The sequence below is a fragment of the Neophocaena asiaeorientalis genome, unplaced genomic scaffold (assembly GCF_003031525.2).
Source record: "Neophocaena asiaeorientalis asiaeorientalis breed wild unplaced genomic scaffold, Neophocaena_asiaeorientalis_V1.1 scaffold174, whole genome shotgun sequence".
In the NCBI taxonomy this organism is placed as follows: Eukaryota; Metazoa; Chordata; class Mammalia; order Artiodactyla; family Phocoenidae; genus Neophocaena; species Neophocaena asiaeorientalis.
This window is the reverse complement of record NW_020174922.1, coordinates 4,920,480-4,938,419: the sequence shown is the minus strand read 5'-3', so window position 1 is coordinate 4,938,419 and position 17,940 is coordinate 4,920,480. Positions and strand designations below refer to the sequence as shown.

The window sequence follows — 17,940 nt, the reverse complement described above, 5'->3', positions numbered from 1 at the left end:
GAGGCAGGCACAAGTCTGGTGAATTGGAAGAACCAAAAAGTCAGGTGTGGCAGCAACACAGAAAGACGAGAAAAGGCTTGGGAATGTTCGGGAATCTAAATAAGGATGGATGCCCATTTTTAAGAATTTAATTTAATTAGCACACTGTGAGGACTAGCCTAACTAATACACTGGGTTTGTGGCCCTTGCTCATTTATATGACCACACAAAATACTGTGAGTTAAAAAAAAAAAAAAAAAGAGGGAGCAAAGGAGAAAATGTTTTTATTTTTGCTGAACTGTTCTAGGAAAATACAGTATCTCCTATATAATCCAGTAGACTGATAATAGATACAATTGGACCACACCATTTATTTCTTTAAATGCTCATCCTTAAGTGATAATGCTTTACTTTATGTTTGCTTACAATACAAATGTGTTGCTTATCAGGTAATTTAAGGCCATTTATAGCAGGTTTACATAAAAAGTGTAGTTTCTTTATAAAACTCAGAACATTAAATCCTCAGTTCACACTTTTTTTCTTTTGATATTCAGACCAATTTGTGTATGCCAAGCTTGTTCTAATTCCTTCTAATGTACTGGAAAGAATATCATTTTCAAGTTTGCATTGATTTGTGGCAATATTTGTATTCAACAATCAAATGCTACACTATTTCCTTCTAAATGGCTGTGCACTTAATTAGTTTCACTTGTGCAGCAATTAATTGGTTTCACAGACTTCTATTTTGGTATTGACCCTGACTATTGATAGTTGGAGCAGATACTGTTATCAGGACTGCGATGCATGTTTTCCGATCACACCACATAAAGTTTTCACGTTTGAAAAAATGTTCTTAATCATAATATCATCTAATATCTTTCAAAATTGCAAAATATTCTTCAACTAGTTTCTTTTTTTCATTTATTTTCTCCAGTACTGCTTCTAGTAAATATGTGGCCAAAGGAAGCTGTAAAAGAAACACAGAAAAGAAGATCAAAACTCTATATTTTCTTCAGTTCAGAAACATATACTAAACATCATTAAACCATTAGAACTCAGCTATCTGCAACTTTGCACCCATAATGGTACCCTACTGGGTCTCTTTTCAACTGATCTTGTTGGTTAGTGTGGGTAATTTTGTCTTTTATAATAAAAATGATAAAGGAGCAGAAGTAAAATGAAAAAAGATAAACGCCTTATTGAACAATTCATGGTTTACTGACCATGTTAATGTTGTAATCTGCAATACCAGCAGTTAAGCCATTTATCTTCAGTCAGCTGATCAATAGCAGGTTACAGTCCTCTCTAGGGCCCAGAGGCCCACAGTAGTACTGTATGTTCATCACTCATAAAAGAGTGAGAAAGAACTATCAATACACTTGTCTGTGTTAGAGCTGAACATCTCAAGAATTGTAGGGTGAAATTTCAGAGGAAAAAAAATGGCAAAAGTATATCCATTGATTAAGTTGTTATAGAAAAGTTTGGCATATCAAAGTGTCATACACATGTTGCAAACTGCTAAGTTTATGAAATATAGATTACATTTTTAAATTTCATAATTTATATAACTTTTCTGGTAAAGTTTTATCGTTCCCTGTGCTTCACTGAGGTGCCCGTAGAACTCACACAATACACTTATGGGTTATAAGTGAAAGAAAATCCTAAATGTTGCCCAGTTACCTCCCAAAGGCCTACCAACTTGCTTTTATGCTCCTTCCTAGCCATCTAGTTTCATATAAAACGTTTATAACAGTCAAGAAGTTCATTAAGTTATTTTTGGAATTGTCTTTTTGATTAACCAGTAAAGACCACTTTTGTCTCCCTGAATGTATTAACGAGAATCCTTATCAAGCCCAGTCCCCTTCCCTACAGGGATGTAGAGTCAGGCCCTTCTTTGTGCTAGGACAACCACCGACAGACAGCAACACTGGTCAGCATCTGAACAAAATCAGCCTGATATCCGCTGTGTGAGTTGTTCAGCTGTGCTCAGATCAGCTATGCTCAGCTGTTATTATATTTAGCTAAACCCAGCATAATGATTCTTTTCTCAATGCAAACTGGGAAAAAGAGAAAAGACTGGCCAGTGGCAGTGAAACAGATTGGGCAGTGAAACAGGTCCAAAAGGCACAAACAGGTTACGCAGGCCATGGAGAAAATATAGAGACCAGTGTTGGTCCATAGAATTGCCTCATATCCTAAGTAGCTTTCTAGTTTAACTTCCTTCTTATATTTATAATAAATTGACTTCTCCTTAAGATACTCTGAGTCTATGTCAGGATAGACTCTATCTATAGTCTATGTCAAGAGTTTTAGACATTTGTCTCACTTGAAACTTACCACTAAATAAAGCATAAGATACAAAAATATCACATTTCTTCACTTCTTAAGATACAGGTGAATATAAGATACTCACATTGACTTAAAAACAGCTTTTTCTGGAAAAAAGAAACCTATCACATTAAATATACACAAATTGCATATGCATTTCAATTTCAGAAATGTGAAAACGTGAGGAAATGCATCATAGAATCAAGGAAAAAATATATTAGATTCCCTTCTGGAAGATAATGATACTCACTGCAAATCCTTACTTTGAGAAAACTGCCCCCTGGGATGCAGAAAACAGTTATATTTGGTGAAACTGCCAGTTTTACAAATGAGACAATTTAAATTCTCAGGGCATTAACATTAGATGTTAAAGAAATACTCACACACACAAAGGCAAAACTACCAGGTAACTTTCTTTTATTTTGGCTATGGCACGCAGTTACCATATGCATTCCAACAAAAGAGCAAACAAACAAGATGAGAATAACCTCCCATCTCTTCCTGGTAGAAGCAAAAGCAGAAATGAGTGTTTAAAAAAGTTTTTCTAAGAAAAAAGGGTTCTCTGATCAAATAAGTTTGGGAAAGAAACCAAACTTTAAAATGTTATTTTATTTCAGGATCTCTTAGAGACTTTAAGGTGCTAATGGTACTGTGTTTCTCCAAGAGGGTAATGTAATACCCTGCTTCTAAATGCATTTGTCCGCACTCTTCTCATAGTCTATTTATCATGTGGAACTAGTGGTCCATGGAATACACTTTGGGAAACATGCTGGCTCTATGATTTCCTGTATAATAATGTCACAGCACTTTTACCAGGCCACAGTGTACTGACATTAATCATCTTATTTGCACAGTTCATTTTCAAGTTAAAAACTAAACCTACTCTTATTATCTTGTGATCAGAACAATTTTCAGCATGTCATGTACTTGGACATTTGGCTTCTTCTTATCTCGAAGAATCTCTCTTCCAGGAAGCCTCCAAAGTGGAACATGAGGTCCATTTACTAATTTATTGCTGACAACCCCTTTTATTCTTTTCCTCAGGCTCCCAATAAAAATGAAAAGCCCCACAGTTAAACACAACTGTTTGTCAAACCTGTTATATTGGATTGTAAGCTTCTTTTAAGCTTCATACAGAGCCTAACACTTCATGCATTTCAAAAAGCAACCCATCCTTTAATCAAGATGCATGATTTGTGCACATCCATCTGCCCTTGTAGGTTCTTCTATTTTTCTCTACAAATAGGTCAGAAAAAGATTAGTATCTGCCTTTATATAACATTAGACAAAAGTTCATATATCTTACAAGGTAGTTGGAGATGGTTCTTTATCTATTTTAATCCAACTTTTCTATTTTCCTTTTAAATACAAAGATTCCTACTTTTTCCCCCTCTAAACTCAGTGTTCTACTTTCTGTTTATGAATTGTAGTTCACTGGCAACCAGCTTTCAAACTGGTCTTAAAATTTTTTTTTTAATATATAAGGATCAATTGTAATTCTGTAGTAATATAAAATTAATGTAATTTATGATGAAACAGTTAATAATTAAAACAAAGTTAGAGGAAGACTAAGGAAAAGTCAGAATTATAAAACATTTCATAAGATAAACAACAAGGTCCTACTGTATAGCACAGGGAACTATACTCAATATCCTGTGATAAATCATAATGGAAAAGAATATGAAAAGGAATATGTATATATATATATATATGTGTATAACTGAATCACTTTGCTGTATAGCAGAAATTATCACAACACTGTAAGTCAACTATACTTGAAAAAAATAAATTTAAAAAAGAAACATTTCACAAAACATACTTATTTCATAAAATATACTTATTGTTTTCAAATGAATAAAATAACAAAGTAACTGTTAACCAAAATTTTTTAGTAGATCTCCTTTCTATTTTACAAATAGTTCCTTACTTATGGAGCAGACTCAGTACATATTCAAATAATAAATACACTAACAGCCTTGGTTTTGAAAATAGCCTCTCTTACCAATTTTACACTATTCATTTTTCACAAACTTTTTTCATAGTACAGATAAAAATTTCTGATCAGTGAAGGATGAATTAACAAAAAGTTTTGTTTTTTGAGAAAGGTTAAAAAATGGGATTTTTAGTTAATTGGTTATTTTTAGTTAATTGAGAGTAATCACTTATATCACATAGATTATCACTAACTTAAATCTCATAAATTATAGTTAATCTGAAGACTAAGTGGAATACAATTTAATCTACAGTGACTCAAGAAAGCTCTTCGAAATCCTATGGTACCATATGAATAGCAATTCTCAGCATACAGATATAGAGTAGATAGAGTTACCACTGAAACTATATTTAATACATAAAATGCCTCAGGAAGTGCTTTAAAAATTCGCACTGTTTGCTTATTTGTTTGCCATATTTTTTAGAACTGCAAAATGTTTTAAAAACACTAAGAAGATGAGGAAATCTGAACTTTTTAGAGTCTAGATTAAGTGCAGGTTTATTTCGTACAGGCAGCATAGAGTCTGTTCCTTTCTCTCTCTCTGCATTCTGGAGGGAACTCCCTCAGATACAGAAGAAAGCACAACTGTTCTTTTACTGACAGGATTTTGGATTTGGATTGAAGTGGCAACCTGACTAGCCAACAGCAGAGATCTTTTCTCACTTGCCCCATCAAATATACGTGAAACAACAAACCCAACAATTATGCTGCCTTGGGTTTCATCTCGGATGGCATGTGCCGGGGCCTATGAAGTCCAGAAAGTCCGCTGGACTTTCTGCATAATTTTATTCTCTTGCATAAAAAAGAAGTGATACTCTTAGTTATGTCATTGCAGTTACACAGGCTTGAACTCTTCAGCACAGGGCAAAAATGGACAGGGGAAGAGCTGATACTGCATGAGATTTCTTGGAATGGGAATTTAATTAGGGCATCGGAATAACTGTGAGTTTTGCTTGGTCTATACTGTAATCTTAAAGTGGGTCTTCCTGGTCATGCTGGCTGTCCCTGTTGCCAAAGGTGACTTCTCTTACTGGAAGGACTTCCCCTGACTTCAGATTTTAGGCTTCTCTTATATGTAAATGCCTACAGATGTTTGCGTTTAGAAAGTGGTGTGCCAGTGACACAACCTCAAACTTATCGCTCACAATAATTATGGCTTCATTTAGAGGTGTTTCTGTATAAAGGTAAGATATGAATGATGGTTGCAGATGTTGGAGAGCTATGTTGGAAGAATAACAAAGCCTCAAGTCCATAAGTGTGAAACATACAGATAATTTATAGCATCAGCACTAACTGGAATGTGCTCTTAATAGTATAAAACTGAAAAGTTTTGTATTGAAAGAAAAACATTGAAATGAGTACCTCTTTAAATCTAAAGGACAAGATTAACATTTTAACCATTTTCATTCTTATTTTTGCTTTGAAAACTATTACCAAAAGATACTGCTTTTAAAATAAAAATTGATAATGGCTATTCTGACCGGTGTGAGGTAATACCTCATTGTCATTTTTGAATTGGGTTGTTTGTTTTTTTGTTACTGAGCTGCTTGTATATTTTGTATAGCTGATTCACTTTGTTATACAGCAGAAACTAATACACCATTGTAAAGCAATTATACTCCAATAAAGATGTTAAAAAAATTAAATAAATAAAATATAAAAATAAAAATTGACTTTAGCAGAGCTGTACTCAAAGTAAAGATATTAAATTTTATGTATTATACCTGCTTTAACAAAGGATATGATTCAGTGAGATTTTGAGTTTAGTAAGAAACTAATGTAGTCTGATTATTATAAAATTAAAGATGGAAAATTTGTAATAAATAAATATTTATACACCCACTCTACTATCTTGTAATTAAAAGATTGAACTTGTTAAAATAACCAAGCAAGGTATCAGAAAGAACAATTTATTTATAATTTAAAACTGGCATTGAATTGTGAGCTAAGTTTCCTAAATGTTGTTTATATTTCTGGCACATTATCTATCTATCTATCTATCTATCTATCTATCGATCTATCGATCTATCTATCTATCTATCCTTCTACCTATCTACCTGTCTTGGTGTTCTGCTGAATATTGAAGTCTATATCTGCTATTCTTAAACTTTGGTGAAGGCTATAATTTGTTTTCCTTTCATTTCCCCCCAATTTTTTTTTTTTTTTTTTGCGGTACACGGGCCTCTCACTGTTGTGGTCTCTCCCGTTGCGGAGCACAGGCTCCGGACGCGCAGGCTCAGCGGCCATGGCTCACGGGCCCAGTGGCTTCGCGGCATGTGGGATCTTCCCAGACCGGGGCACGAACCCGTGTCCCCTGCATCAGCAGGTGGACTCTCAACCACTGCGCCACCAGGGAAGCCCACCCCCTGCAATTTTTTATAGTGGTAAAATACACATAAAATTTACCTTTTAACTTTAATGACATGTCTTTTTTCTGGTATCATGAAAGTAGGCTTTAATTTGTTAAATTAAAAAAAGAAATCCCAGTAAGGCTCTGAATGGAGAATTTTTAACTTTTGCTACTTCAGTTGGATGTGAGGAGTAAGTGTATGTGGGTGACTGTGTGGGTTTACGTGTGTGGAGAGAGTGAGTGTGGGAGTTTGCAGTATGTGCGTGTTATCAGTGTGTTGTAAGTGCAACACTGAAAGCAACAGAGTAAATGTCTTCAGGGCTGTAAAGAGAAACTTTCTGTTAACCTTCAGACTGGAAGTTATTCTATTTACAAAAGCCAGGGAGATTTATAAAACCTTCTCACTGCCATATTGCAAAGCATCTATAGAAAGTAAGCATATTTTGCAGAAAGGGCACTGGGGAAAGAGCCATTTAAAATTTCACCGTTTGCAAGATCTGAAGCAACTAATAGGAACAGGGATATCTAAAGCTAAAGAAAAAACATCGATCAAAGTCTATACTTTCAATTATCAACAACTGAAGGCAGAAAGAATTTTTGACATGGTCCCAATACAAGAAAATGATCTACACAAAGCGGATGAAAATGGACTGAATGAAATCTAGAAAAGGATTAACAAACAACATAGAATAAGGCAACAACAAAACAAGATGAAGACACATTTTCTAGCCATTTCTGGCTAAGTGTTTTTTATGTAAATCCTAGTAAAGAACCATATTGTGGTTATAACTGTATATTATTTGTTTTATACAAGTATACATATTTTAATATACATACCCATAATTCTGTTCAAGTTAATTGTTTAAAAACTTTCATAGTTTATATATTTTAACTATTTGTTCATTGCCCTCCATCACCAGAGATGTAAGCTCCATGAGGGTAGTGATTTTTGTCTCTTGTTCACTGCTATACCACCAAACCTGAAACATTACCTCACATGCAGTAGACAATACACATTTTAAAAATGGATTTCACAGCTTGGGTTCAATTTTATCTCCACTAATTCTTTCCACTTCCTTTATAAAATCACAAGTACAAAAGACTGTTTCAGGTATTATTAAGGCCTGAAAACAAAACTAAGTGATCCTTACTATAATTTTAATTTTGAGGATCAGAATGGACAGAACAAATAAACAATACCTCTTAGAGGGCAGAGTATAAATAACTGACTCCTTTTTGTTTGCATATATGAGAAAGTAATATCAGCTAGAGTATGACAGAGGGACAGCTCCTTCTTTGTCAATTGAAAAGAAACATATTAAGTATGAAATAAAATAATTTACCTCATTTATTCATAGTTATGGCCAGTAGACAGAAATTCAAATTCAAATGCATTTAATGCAGTCCCTGCTAATGGTGGGGGACATAGCACATGAGATATAAGAACTTAATTGGGGACGTCCCTGGCGGTGCAGTGGTTAAGAATCCGCCTGCCAGTGCAAGGGACACAGGTTCGACCCCTGGTCTGGGAAGATCCCACATACTGCTGAGCAACTAAGCCCATGCGCCACAACTACTGAGCCCATGCACCACAACTACTGAAGCACGTGCTCTAGGGCCCGTGCTCTGCAACAAGAGAAGCCACCGCAATGAGAAGCCCATGCACTGCAATGAAGAGTAGCCCCCACTTGCCATAACAAGAGAAAGCCCAGGTACAGCAATGAAGACCCAATGCAGCCAAAAATAAATTTTGAAAATTAAATTTTTTTAATTAAAAAAATTAAAAAATAAATAGTCTCTGGCTGCTAAAAAAAAGAACTTAATTGGATTTACTTAAAAAAAAAGGGTATTCTTTTTATTCTTCTTCACTGTGCCTCATATTAAGGAATTCATTTTTTAAATGGAGATATAATTCACATAAAGTTCACCATTTTAAAATGTATAATTCATTGGTTGTACAAGGTTGTACAACCATCACCTTCATCTAATTCCAGAACATCACCTTCATTTAATTCCAGAACATTTTCATCACCCCAAAAGAAACCCTATACCCATTAGCAGTCATGGTCCCTCTTCCCCTATCCCCTGGCAACTACTAATCTACTTTCTGTCTTGATAGATTTGCCTATTCTGTACATTTCATAGAATGCAATCATACAGCAAGTTACCTTTTGTGTATGGCTTGTTTCACGTAGCATAAGGTGTACAAGGTTCTTCCAGGTTGTAGCACTATCAGTACTTCATTCCATTTCATGGCTGAACAATATTTCATGTATGCAAATACCATGTTTTGTTTATCCATCCATCAGTTGATGGACCTTTGGATTCCTTCCACTTTTGAGCTATTATGAACTATCATTGAGCTGCTATGAACATTTATGTAGCAGTTTTTATATGGACATATGTTTTTACTTATCTTGGGTATATACCTAAGTGTGGAACTGCTGGGTCATATAATCTCTACTTTTAACTTTTTGAGGAACTGCCAGATTGTTTTCCACAAGGGTGGCACCATTTTACTTTCTTACAAGCAATGTATAAGGGCTCTAATTTCTCCACATCCTCACCAACACTTGCTATTGTCTGTCCTTTTGATTATAGCCATCCTACTGGGTATGAAGTAGTATCTCATTTTGGTTTTTGGTTTGCATTTCCCTAATGGCTACTGATGTTGAGCATACGTACATGTGCTTATTGGCTATTTGTATATCTTCTTGTAGAAATGACTATTCAGATCAGTTTCTTTTCTTTCGTTGTTGAGTTGTAAGAGTTTGAAATGTGTTCTTAAATGGTTAGATTTCACTGAGAAAAGCCGCACAGCAGGTTGGGATGAACTAATGAAAAACTGTGAGTCCCTGAATACTGTTATTGACATGTATCAACTAAATTTTTTATGGCTTCAATCACTGACATCTCTCTCTACCAAATCTGATCTACCTCTTTTGATCCCTAAAACTTTTAAAGGTATCATCATCTTTCTCATCATATAAGGTATTAAACTCACCTCTCTTTGGTTTCTACTTTCTGACCCCTTCATCTAATCTCAGTACTGCTATGGATTCAGTTTCTATAAAGTCACATCTATCTCATCCTTCCTATTTTTATAGTGAGGGCACATGCAGGCCCCCACTTCCTTTTGCCTTGACTACCTTCTTGTTCCCAGTCTCTTATCCTTTCAAACCAACCTACATGCTGATCTCATGTATCTTTCTAAAGCACAACTCTGATTACATCCCTTTCCTGCTCAAAGGCGTTTATTGTTTAGTCCCAGTCTACTTTTCCTATTTGTTTTTTTTTCTCCCATGTCCTAAAACACAGAAAAACTAATTTTGGGTGGTTCTCCCACCCTATTATAATCATTAATTTGCTTGCTTGTCTCTGCCATAAACTGTAAGTTTTAAAAAATGTAATAATGCAAAAAGAGGAATTAATACAAGCAAAAATCTTCAAAGAAATTAAAAGGCAGCTATGCCATAAAAAATGAAAGTAGGTATTAGAACAACTTTTTTTCAGTGTGATTCTTATTATTAGAAATCTGTGGGGACAAAGGTTTGATGCAGATAAAGATCAAATACTTAAAATTACCAATTGTATCAGGACCACTTGAAAGGAGGACAAATATTACATTCTGTGTTAAATATACATAAGTTAAGGTTTTAGACCTTTTAATTCTCATGCATTTCTGGCTAACAGTACCAGTAGGTATACTATTGTGCGGGCCCATATTGCCACATGGCAGGACAGCTTTTTATTTTCTGGTAAATATCTTATTTATATAAATTTTAATCCAATGAATGTAGAGAAAATTTTCTTTAAGAGAAAATAGTTCTGTGGCCGAATCCTTAAACAAAAGATAAAACCACAAGGCCAGATTCACTCCTATGATGTCAGAATTCCATTACATATACCACCCAACACAGAGGGAGGACATAAAAGGGAAGTTTTCTTATAATTTTATTTTCAAAATATTTTAATCATCAAATATAAATACTGAATTAATTAGGGTTCTTTTCAGGGAATGTGCTCAATTATTCCACAGCTTCAAGATCGTGTAACCTCAGGTACATGGAGCTGCATGCCATAAACTAAACAAAACAAATGAATGAACGTATTTATACTTCTGCCCTCACAATCCTGTGAGCATAACTTAGACTCCCAAAAACTGGTGGACAAAGAAAACCTTTTCTAAAATTCAGGACAAATATAATTGCTAGAATCGAGAAAGAAGAAAAGTAGGATAAAAAAAAGATGTTTTCTATTTTATAGAGTTTTCTCTTGGGTGTAATTATAAAGTGACATTCAAGTGCAACCAATGAAGTCCCTATTTTTTTTCTCACAGAATTCAAAGGCATCAGCAAAACCACCTATGTCAGTAATAAAAATAAAAAGTCTTTGACTTTTTAAATGTTATCATACTGTCACAGTGGAATAAAATTAACTTGACAAATGCTCTAAAGGCACATGGTGCAGTTCATTATGTATAACAGCAACAGCAGTGGTTTCCCAGTGTTCATAGAGGCTGCTCCATTAAATTTACCTCCAGTCAATAATTAGGAGTCCACAAATAAACCTGGGCAATTAAATCAATACTGCCAGGCAATTATATTCTAGAGTCCAGGCTCAGTGGCACAAAAAGGCACTATATCAAACTGCAGTATTAAGCAGTCTAATGCCATTTTCAACAGGATTTTTTTTACAATAACTGGACAGAATAAGCATACACCCAGATAATATAGAATGTATATATGTATATCTACATGTGTTAGTCAAAAACTCAGATCTGGTGTCAATAGAGCTTTAGTAAAATTTAATAAAGATTTATACATATCGATTTGTTATTTTTATGTTCATAATTGACGATAAAACTTCCATATTAAAAGGTCATACTTACAAGTTGAATGTTAAAAAATCCACTACAAAGTTTATTTTTATAACTTTCACATTTAAAAAAATAACCTGTAACAATCATTACTGAACTCCTTTGATGTGCCAGGCACTGGGCTGGGTGCTGGGAATGCAACATGATTGAGAAATGGCCTTTCTTCTCAAAAGCAAGAAGGCTTTGCCCAGCACCTGCACATCTGCACTTCAACAACTTGAGGCAAAAGAGTGCGCATCACCTTCTATTACTATTGATAGTAATAGTGTTTCCAGATAATGTTTCAAAAATATATAAAATGGGTACTAAGAATATGAATAATAGTTCATATATTATTTACTTATTCTTGACTTTTCCAAAAACATAGATACTGCACTCACAGAACAATATTGTTTTTGCTATTTTGAGAAATATATTTAAGCTGTTTTTAATCCAGTTCATTTTAAAAACAGACAACAATTAAGTTGAGCAAAAAGAACTATAATGAAAAAGTTTTGGAATATATTACATGCTGTCAGTGATATCAAAACAAAAGTTGGCTATGACTAGAAAAGCAGGGCTCTCACCTGCCAATAAACTGCCCTGATCACTTACAAGAGGGGCACATCCCAACAGACTATATGTGTATTAAAAAAATACTTGAAAGGGAAGAAAAAGTATCACACAGGTCACAGCAGCAGTCTCAATAGACCCCTCAGGGATTTCAGCTCGTCTTGGCCTTGTCATCCTCTATGCAGCTTTCCACTCGGCCCAGAAAATGTCGATAGGAAAATGTTTGAGGGGCCTCTGGTGGAAATTTTTTCATTCTTTCTGCATTGACAGGATGCCAAATCAATATTTACTTCCCACTAACAAGCTGCTCGAGGTCTCAGTAGAAAATATTGTAGAGAATGCAGGAAGACACAGTAATAAACAGCTGTCTGGCTGTGAGGAAAACATGAATTGACTGGAAACAGGTCCATAGTAAAAGGTCACTGAAACCCATGAACTCCTCAGGTGTCCATATCAACTACTAACTTTAAAGACACATAATAAACAATCTCTTTTCCTAAGAGGGCTGAGAGAATGGATCCTTTTCAGTCTAGCAAGCATAGAGGTTGACTCAATAATTTAATTAATGCCTTTGCTAAGACCCATGTTGGCTCCTTCCCAAGGCATTTGCTTCATTTGTTAAGTCCAAAAGTACAAATGGAGAGTTAACTTTCCTGTCTACCTACTAGAATACTTATTTACCTAACAGAAGTAATGTGTCTGTTTACAAAAAATTAGGCATCTAGTAACAAAAAAGTAAGGCTTGGAATTTTTATCTGCAAGTTTTAATATATGAAGTAGAAAAACAAAATACCTGTCCTTCAAGAAGTTTCTGAATGTACAACAGCCATTCCTTGTCATTTTCAGCATCGATCTTTGTCCTTTCGATTTCCTGAAGGAAAAAAATAAAAACACTGTTGTTAATTTCATTTATATGAACTTGATCATACTGTTAGATACTGAATAAATCCAGAGAAATATTGGTGGAATTAGATTCAGCAAAGAGCAGCCTGTCCTTTCAAAGTAGGGAATATTCAAATCGATGCTCTTTAATGTATAAATATCTACCTACATGTGGAAGATAAAGCTATATTTCTACATTTCATAATATAATTCAGGAATGTTTTATTTCTGCCTTCACAGTGGAGCTCACACTGGACTGAGGTGGAGGTGGAAGTGATTAAAATAAAATGAAAAAGAAAATGGAGCTGTATAGAAGAATCATTTATAAGTAACCCTCATAAGATGACATAAAACCTTATACTCAAAACTCTGACTTACCAGTAGATAATTAAGGAGTAATTGTTATAATCACAGACAAAATAGGACATGCATGGTTCTGGTGTACTTAAATGCTTACTCATTTAAAATATCCAATAACTAGCTGATAGGTAAGAGACGCTCCAACTTAAAGTATTGTTAAGTCACTAAATATTTTCAATGCATCAATTTTCAAAGTAAAATATTCTGAAAGTATAATGTATTCACATGTGCAACTGATTATTCAGTTAAAATCATGATTCGGTTTGCAAAAAATGGGCTTTTCAAAAAGGGAAGGATTTGGAAAACATTTGTTGAAATTTACTGTATGCCAAGTATCAGGCTAGGTACTTCGCATAGGTTGTCATAGTGTTTTACGTGAATTTACAAGAGTTCGATGTAGCTTAAAGCATAAAATTCAGGTGGTTTGGGCTCTACTTGGGTAAGTCACTCAACTCTTTAGACCTCTGAAAGATGCAGGCGGCGATCAGTCCAAATAAGCTCGATCTATAATTAAATCTAGTAAATATATCCAGGTGTGTGCACTGAGTCTTCACAGAACAGTGTGTTTTTTTTCCAGGACGACTTCCATTTAAGGTTGTGTGGTATGCATATTTTGGTGCTTGGCATCCCTGGCTCCAAACTGCATCTGCCCAGAGGCCAGGGTGCCATTTCTTCACAGAAATGTGCTAGCTACTCTTTGGGACTAACAAGAGAGATTCTTTTCTAATTAATATACTCAAAGGGGACAACTTTTTCCAATTTGTATACTCAAAGGGGGTTCTTTTTTCTAATCTGTAAGCCCAGCAAGGGCATCTTTTAAGACCACACAAAGGCAGTGATGCTGTCTTCCAGAATATGTATCTGGAACACACACACGTATACACACATATACACATGAGGGATTTTGCTAAGTCTGTTTGTTTTAAAACTTTTAGGAAACAGAGGAGGACTCTACCTTAATTTTTTGTTAGGTTTCTTTTTATCAATCAAATTTTAATTAAATGTCCATAATAAGATACAGTTAACACCCTTGCCTCAGATACTATTATTTCCTGTGTGTCTTATATTTGATACTGTATTTCATAATGCTTTTGTACTTCGAAGTTCAGAATTCACAGACACTGTGGCATAGGTGCTGAAAATAGGAAACTGATAATTCACTATCCTATTCACCCATAGGATGAAAATAATCTCTGCAGGACTCCTTTGACCTCTTTTCTAAGAATTCTTAGCAGTTTAAAAACTTTTACAAGTTGTAGATCTGCTCTATTCCAGAAATTTTTTGAGAAACTGATGGGGGAGGGGTGCTGAAGGATGTTCTCATACAAACATTTAAGTCTATCATTTTACTTAGTCATTGAGCAAATATTTATGGGGAAGCTAAGAGTACCATCATCTCTTTAATCTTTCTAAACAATAAAAAATCTAATATTTATGTATTAAAGTTCAGAGACTTCACAATAGAACAGGATTGAGTATCCTCCACAGGTTTCACGGAAGACTGTGTATGAGATTCTGCTGTTTATGAGGCAATAACTATCAAAAATGCAGTGCCCTCCTCAGGAGGTACAGAAATGCTACTGAAGACCTATATGTATATGCACATAAATTCACTCAGATGGGAGTATTTTCCCCACTTTAAAGCAATAAATATCTTTTTCTATAACTTGATCAACAATAACTTTGAATTTAGCTAGAAAAGCCAATATATTCACTACATTAAAAAATCTCATGTAGGACGAAAAATCCTCAAATCAATCCTGACCCAGCTAACTAAATCCATTCAAACAGGCTTAATTAAAAATACTAGCTTAAAAGATATATGATGAACTATAGAAAATGGAAGAGACAGGAAAGGATAACTGAGTTGAATAACAAGCAAGCAGTTCTAAAGGTTATGTGTACTGGCTTACTTCTGTGTTACATAGTTAAATTTCTCTAAAGGTTTTTTGAGTTGGTTAATACTTTTGATATATCTTTCATTGGTACACTGATATTCTTGCCTTCATTAATATTACCTTAAAGATGAAATTCTAAGAATTATAAAACAAAAATATGTACTTACATTCAATGTGTAACAAGCCCATTATTAATAAATATTTAAGTGAACTTACTTCTTCATCTTCTGTGTCCAATATTTCCTCTAGATCTGACCGTGAAATGTTCAGGATAGATGCTGCCAAGGTCTGGGCTTTATGGGTTGAGGTTTTACAAGCATCCCTGTTTTTCTGCACCTTTTTAAGTTCTCTGATTTGTCGCCTTATTGAATGGACATCATTTTGTAACTCTCTGACCAAAGCCTGCAACATATTGGAAAGAATGTGGGCTCATATGGAAGTCATAAATGAAGAAAAAGCAGTCATAACATAAAAATGTGAAGATACTAGCAAATAATTTTTTATTAGGATTACTCTGATTTTATTTATATTGGAACATAATGGATTGCTCTTTACTTATTGTCAGAATGCAATAAAAGCTCTCGCAAATGACCACTTAACCAACTTGCTGGATTAACCAAATCTCTCCAATCCGTCTTTCAGATTTGCAACTGTTATCTTGGATAGTGAATACTTGTAGCAGGCAGGCTACTTAGCATCATGCCAGAGCACAACTACTCCCACCAGTTGAGCTGATGCCAATTGTCAGATCTATTTATTCCTAAGTGTGTATATTTGTTGTAACAGGTTAGTTACATAATTATTACATAAATAATGAAATATAACTGCATAAAGAGGGTTGTTCCTATTTTATTAAAACTGGATTAGAAATCTTTGGAAGGATTTGATAAAGCCAGGTGGGTAAAAGTGCAATTAAATTATGTGTACAACAATAAAGGATTGACAAAAATCATAAAAGTCTAGGCTTGCTTCCACAAGAGTCTCTAATTTCTCCCTTTGAGAATACATGCCTATGTGTGCATAAGGAAAAGGTAACTCTTACCCTGGGTGGACAGAGCTCTGGAGCCTGATGCCTGGCTTTGTGGGCTGAGAGCAGGCTAGCTAGATGTTTGGGTTGTTCTCAATCTTTTGCCAGCTTAAGCAATGTTGCAATAAATAATGGTGCTCGTATATACATTTTGCATCCCTAGGATATATCCCTAGAAGTGAAATTGCTGGACCAAAGGGTGTGTATAACTGTAATTTTGAAAGCTGTTTAATTCTCCCTCTCTCCAAGATCCTATCAATTTACACCTACACAAAGAACATAGGAAAATACTTGTTTCTCCATACCACTGGCAAAACACCAATCTGGTTTTTCAGTGTAGTTTGTTTCTTTCACTATATTATAAAGTTTCATTTCTCTTATTAAAAATGAAGTTGAGCATCAGCCTTAACAGATAATTATATTTCTTTTGTCTTTTTTTTTCTATTTTTCTTAGTGATTTATAGGAGTTATTTATACTTTAGGGAAATTATAATTGTCTGTTGGGTATTTCTAATCTTCTTCATATTTTGTATTTTTCTTCTGACAGTAATTATAGTATTTTATACCTAGGAAAAAAATGTAAGAACTTTAATGTACTAAATGAATCTTTTCCTTTCTCACTTTTTTTTTGTTTGTTTGTTTTTGTTTTCTTTTTGCGGTATGCGGGCCTCTCACCATTGTGGCCTCTCCCGTTGTGGAGCCCAGGCTCGGGACGCGCAGGCTCAGCGGCCATGGCTCACGGGCCCAGCCGCTCTGCGGCATGTGGGATCTTCCCGGACCAGGGCATGAACCCGTGTCCGCTGCATCGGCAGGCGGACTCTCAACCACTGCACCACCAGGGAAGCCCTTACTTTTGAATTTAGTGTGATACTTTAAAATTTACTGTGATACTTTAAAAAGCATTCTCCACAATTTTATATACATATATGTATATTATATATATATATACTCATTTTCAAACCATGATTTTTTCTGCCACTTTTAAGATTTTATTTTTCAGTTTTAAATGTTTTATCCATTTGTAATCATCTAGAAAATTATCACATACAATCATAGTTGTCTCACCACTACCTGTTAAATAGTCCATATTTTCCCCATTGATTTCATGTGTGTTTAGGTCAGGTTCTGAACTTTCTATTCTGTTCCATCTGTCTTCTTATTAGTGAAGCTTTATAGTATATTTTAATTAGTGAGGCTTTATAATAAATGTTATAATCTGGTAGGGGTATCTCCCTTCTATTACCTTTCTTTTCAGATTTTTCTTGGTAATTTTTGTTTGTTTAGGTTTTCACATAAACTTCACATTGAGCTTGTCTAGATCCCCTTCCCCTAAACATTTTACTTGTAATTTTATTTAAATCAAGTTAAATTTTATTTGAATCATGTTAACATTTTAGAATGTTGAGTCTTCCTAATCAAAGACCATGGTATTCCCTTCCAGCTGTTTAAGTCTTTATTTGTGTTTCCGAGGCTCATTTAAAAATTTTCTCTTTGTAGATCTTTTTTTTCCTGGGCCTCTTACTTTTTGGGGGGCACTGATTCTAGTACTGATTGTTGCTTGTATACATAAAGATTGTTAATATATATTAAGCTTACTGAAATTTCTTATTTGTTATGAGTTTTTCAGCTGATTCCTCCTTAGCTTCCAGGAATTGAATGTCTGCAAATATTGATAATTTTACTCCTATTTTC

At 34.6% G+C, this 17,940-nt stretch overlaps 1 protein-coding gene across 3 annotated transcripts in view; it reads right to left on the bottom strand.

Annotated features, from left to right (window-relative positions):
• Window positions 1-245: 245 nt before the first annotated feature.
• CNTLN (centlein) overlaps window positions 246-17,940 on the bottom strand; it is a 323,167-nt gene continuing 305,472 nt past the window's right edge. For all 3 annotated transcript variants that reach the window (XM_024760487.1, XM_024760489.1, XM_024760488.1), the window contains 3 exons: window positions 15,438-15,623; window positions 12,875-12,952; window positions 246-946 (listed from right to left, as the gene is read on the bottom strand). In XM_024760487.1, coding sequence (XP_024616255.1) covers window positions 845-946; window positions 12,875-12,952; window positions 15,438-15,623 — 366 coding nt within the window. In that variant the 3' untranslated portion in view covers window positions 246-844. The remainder of the gene's footprint in view (window positions 947-12,874; window positions 12,953-15,437; window positions 15,624-17,940) is intronic.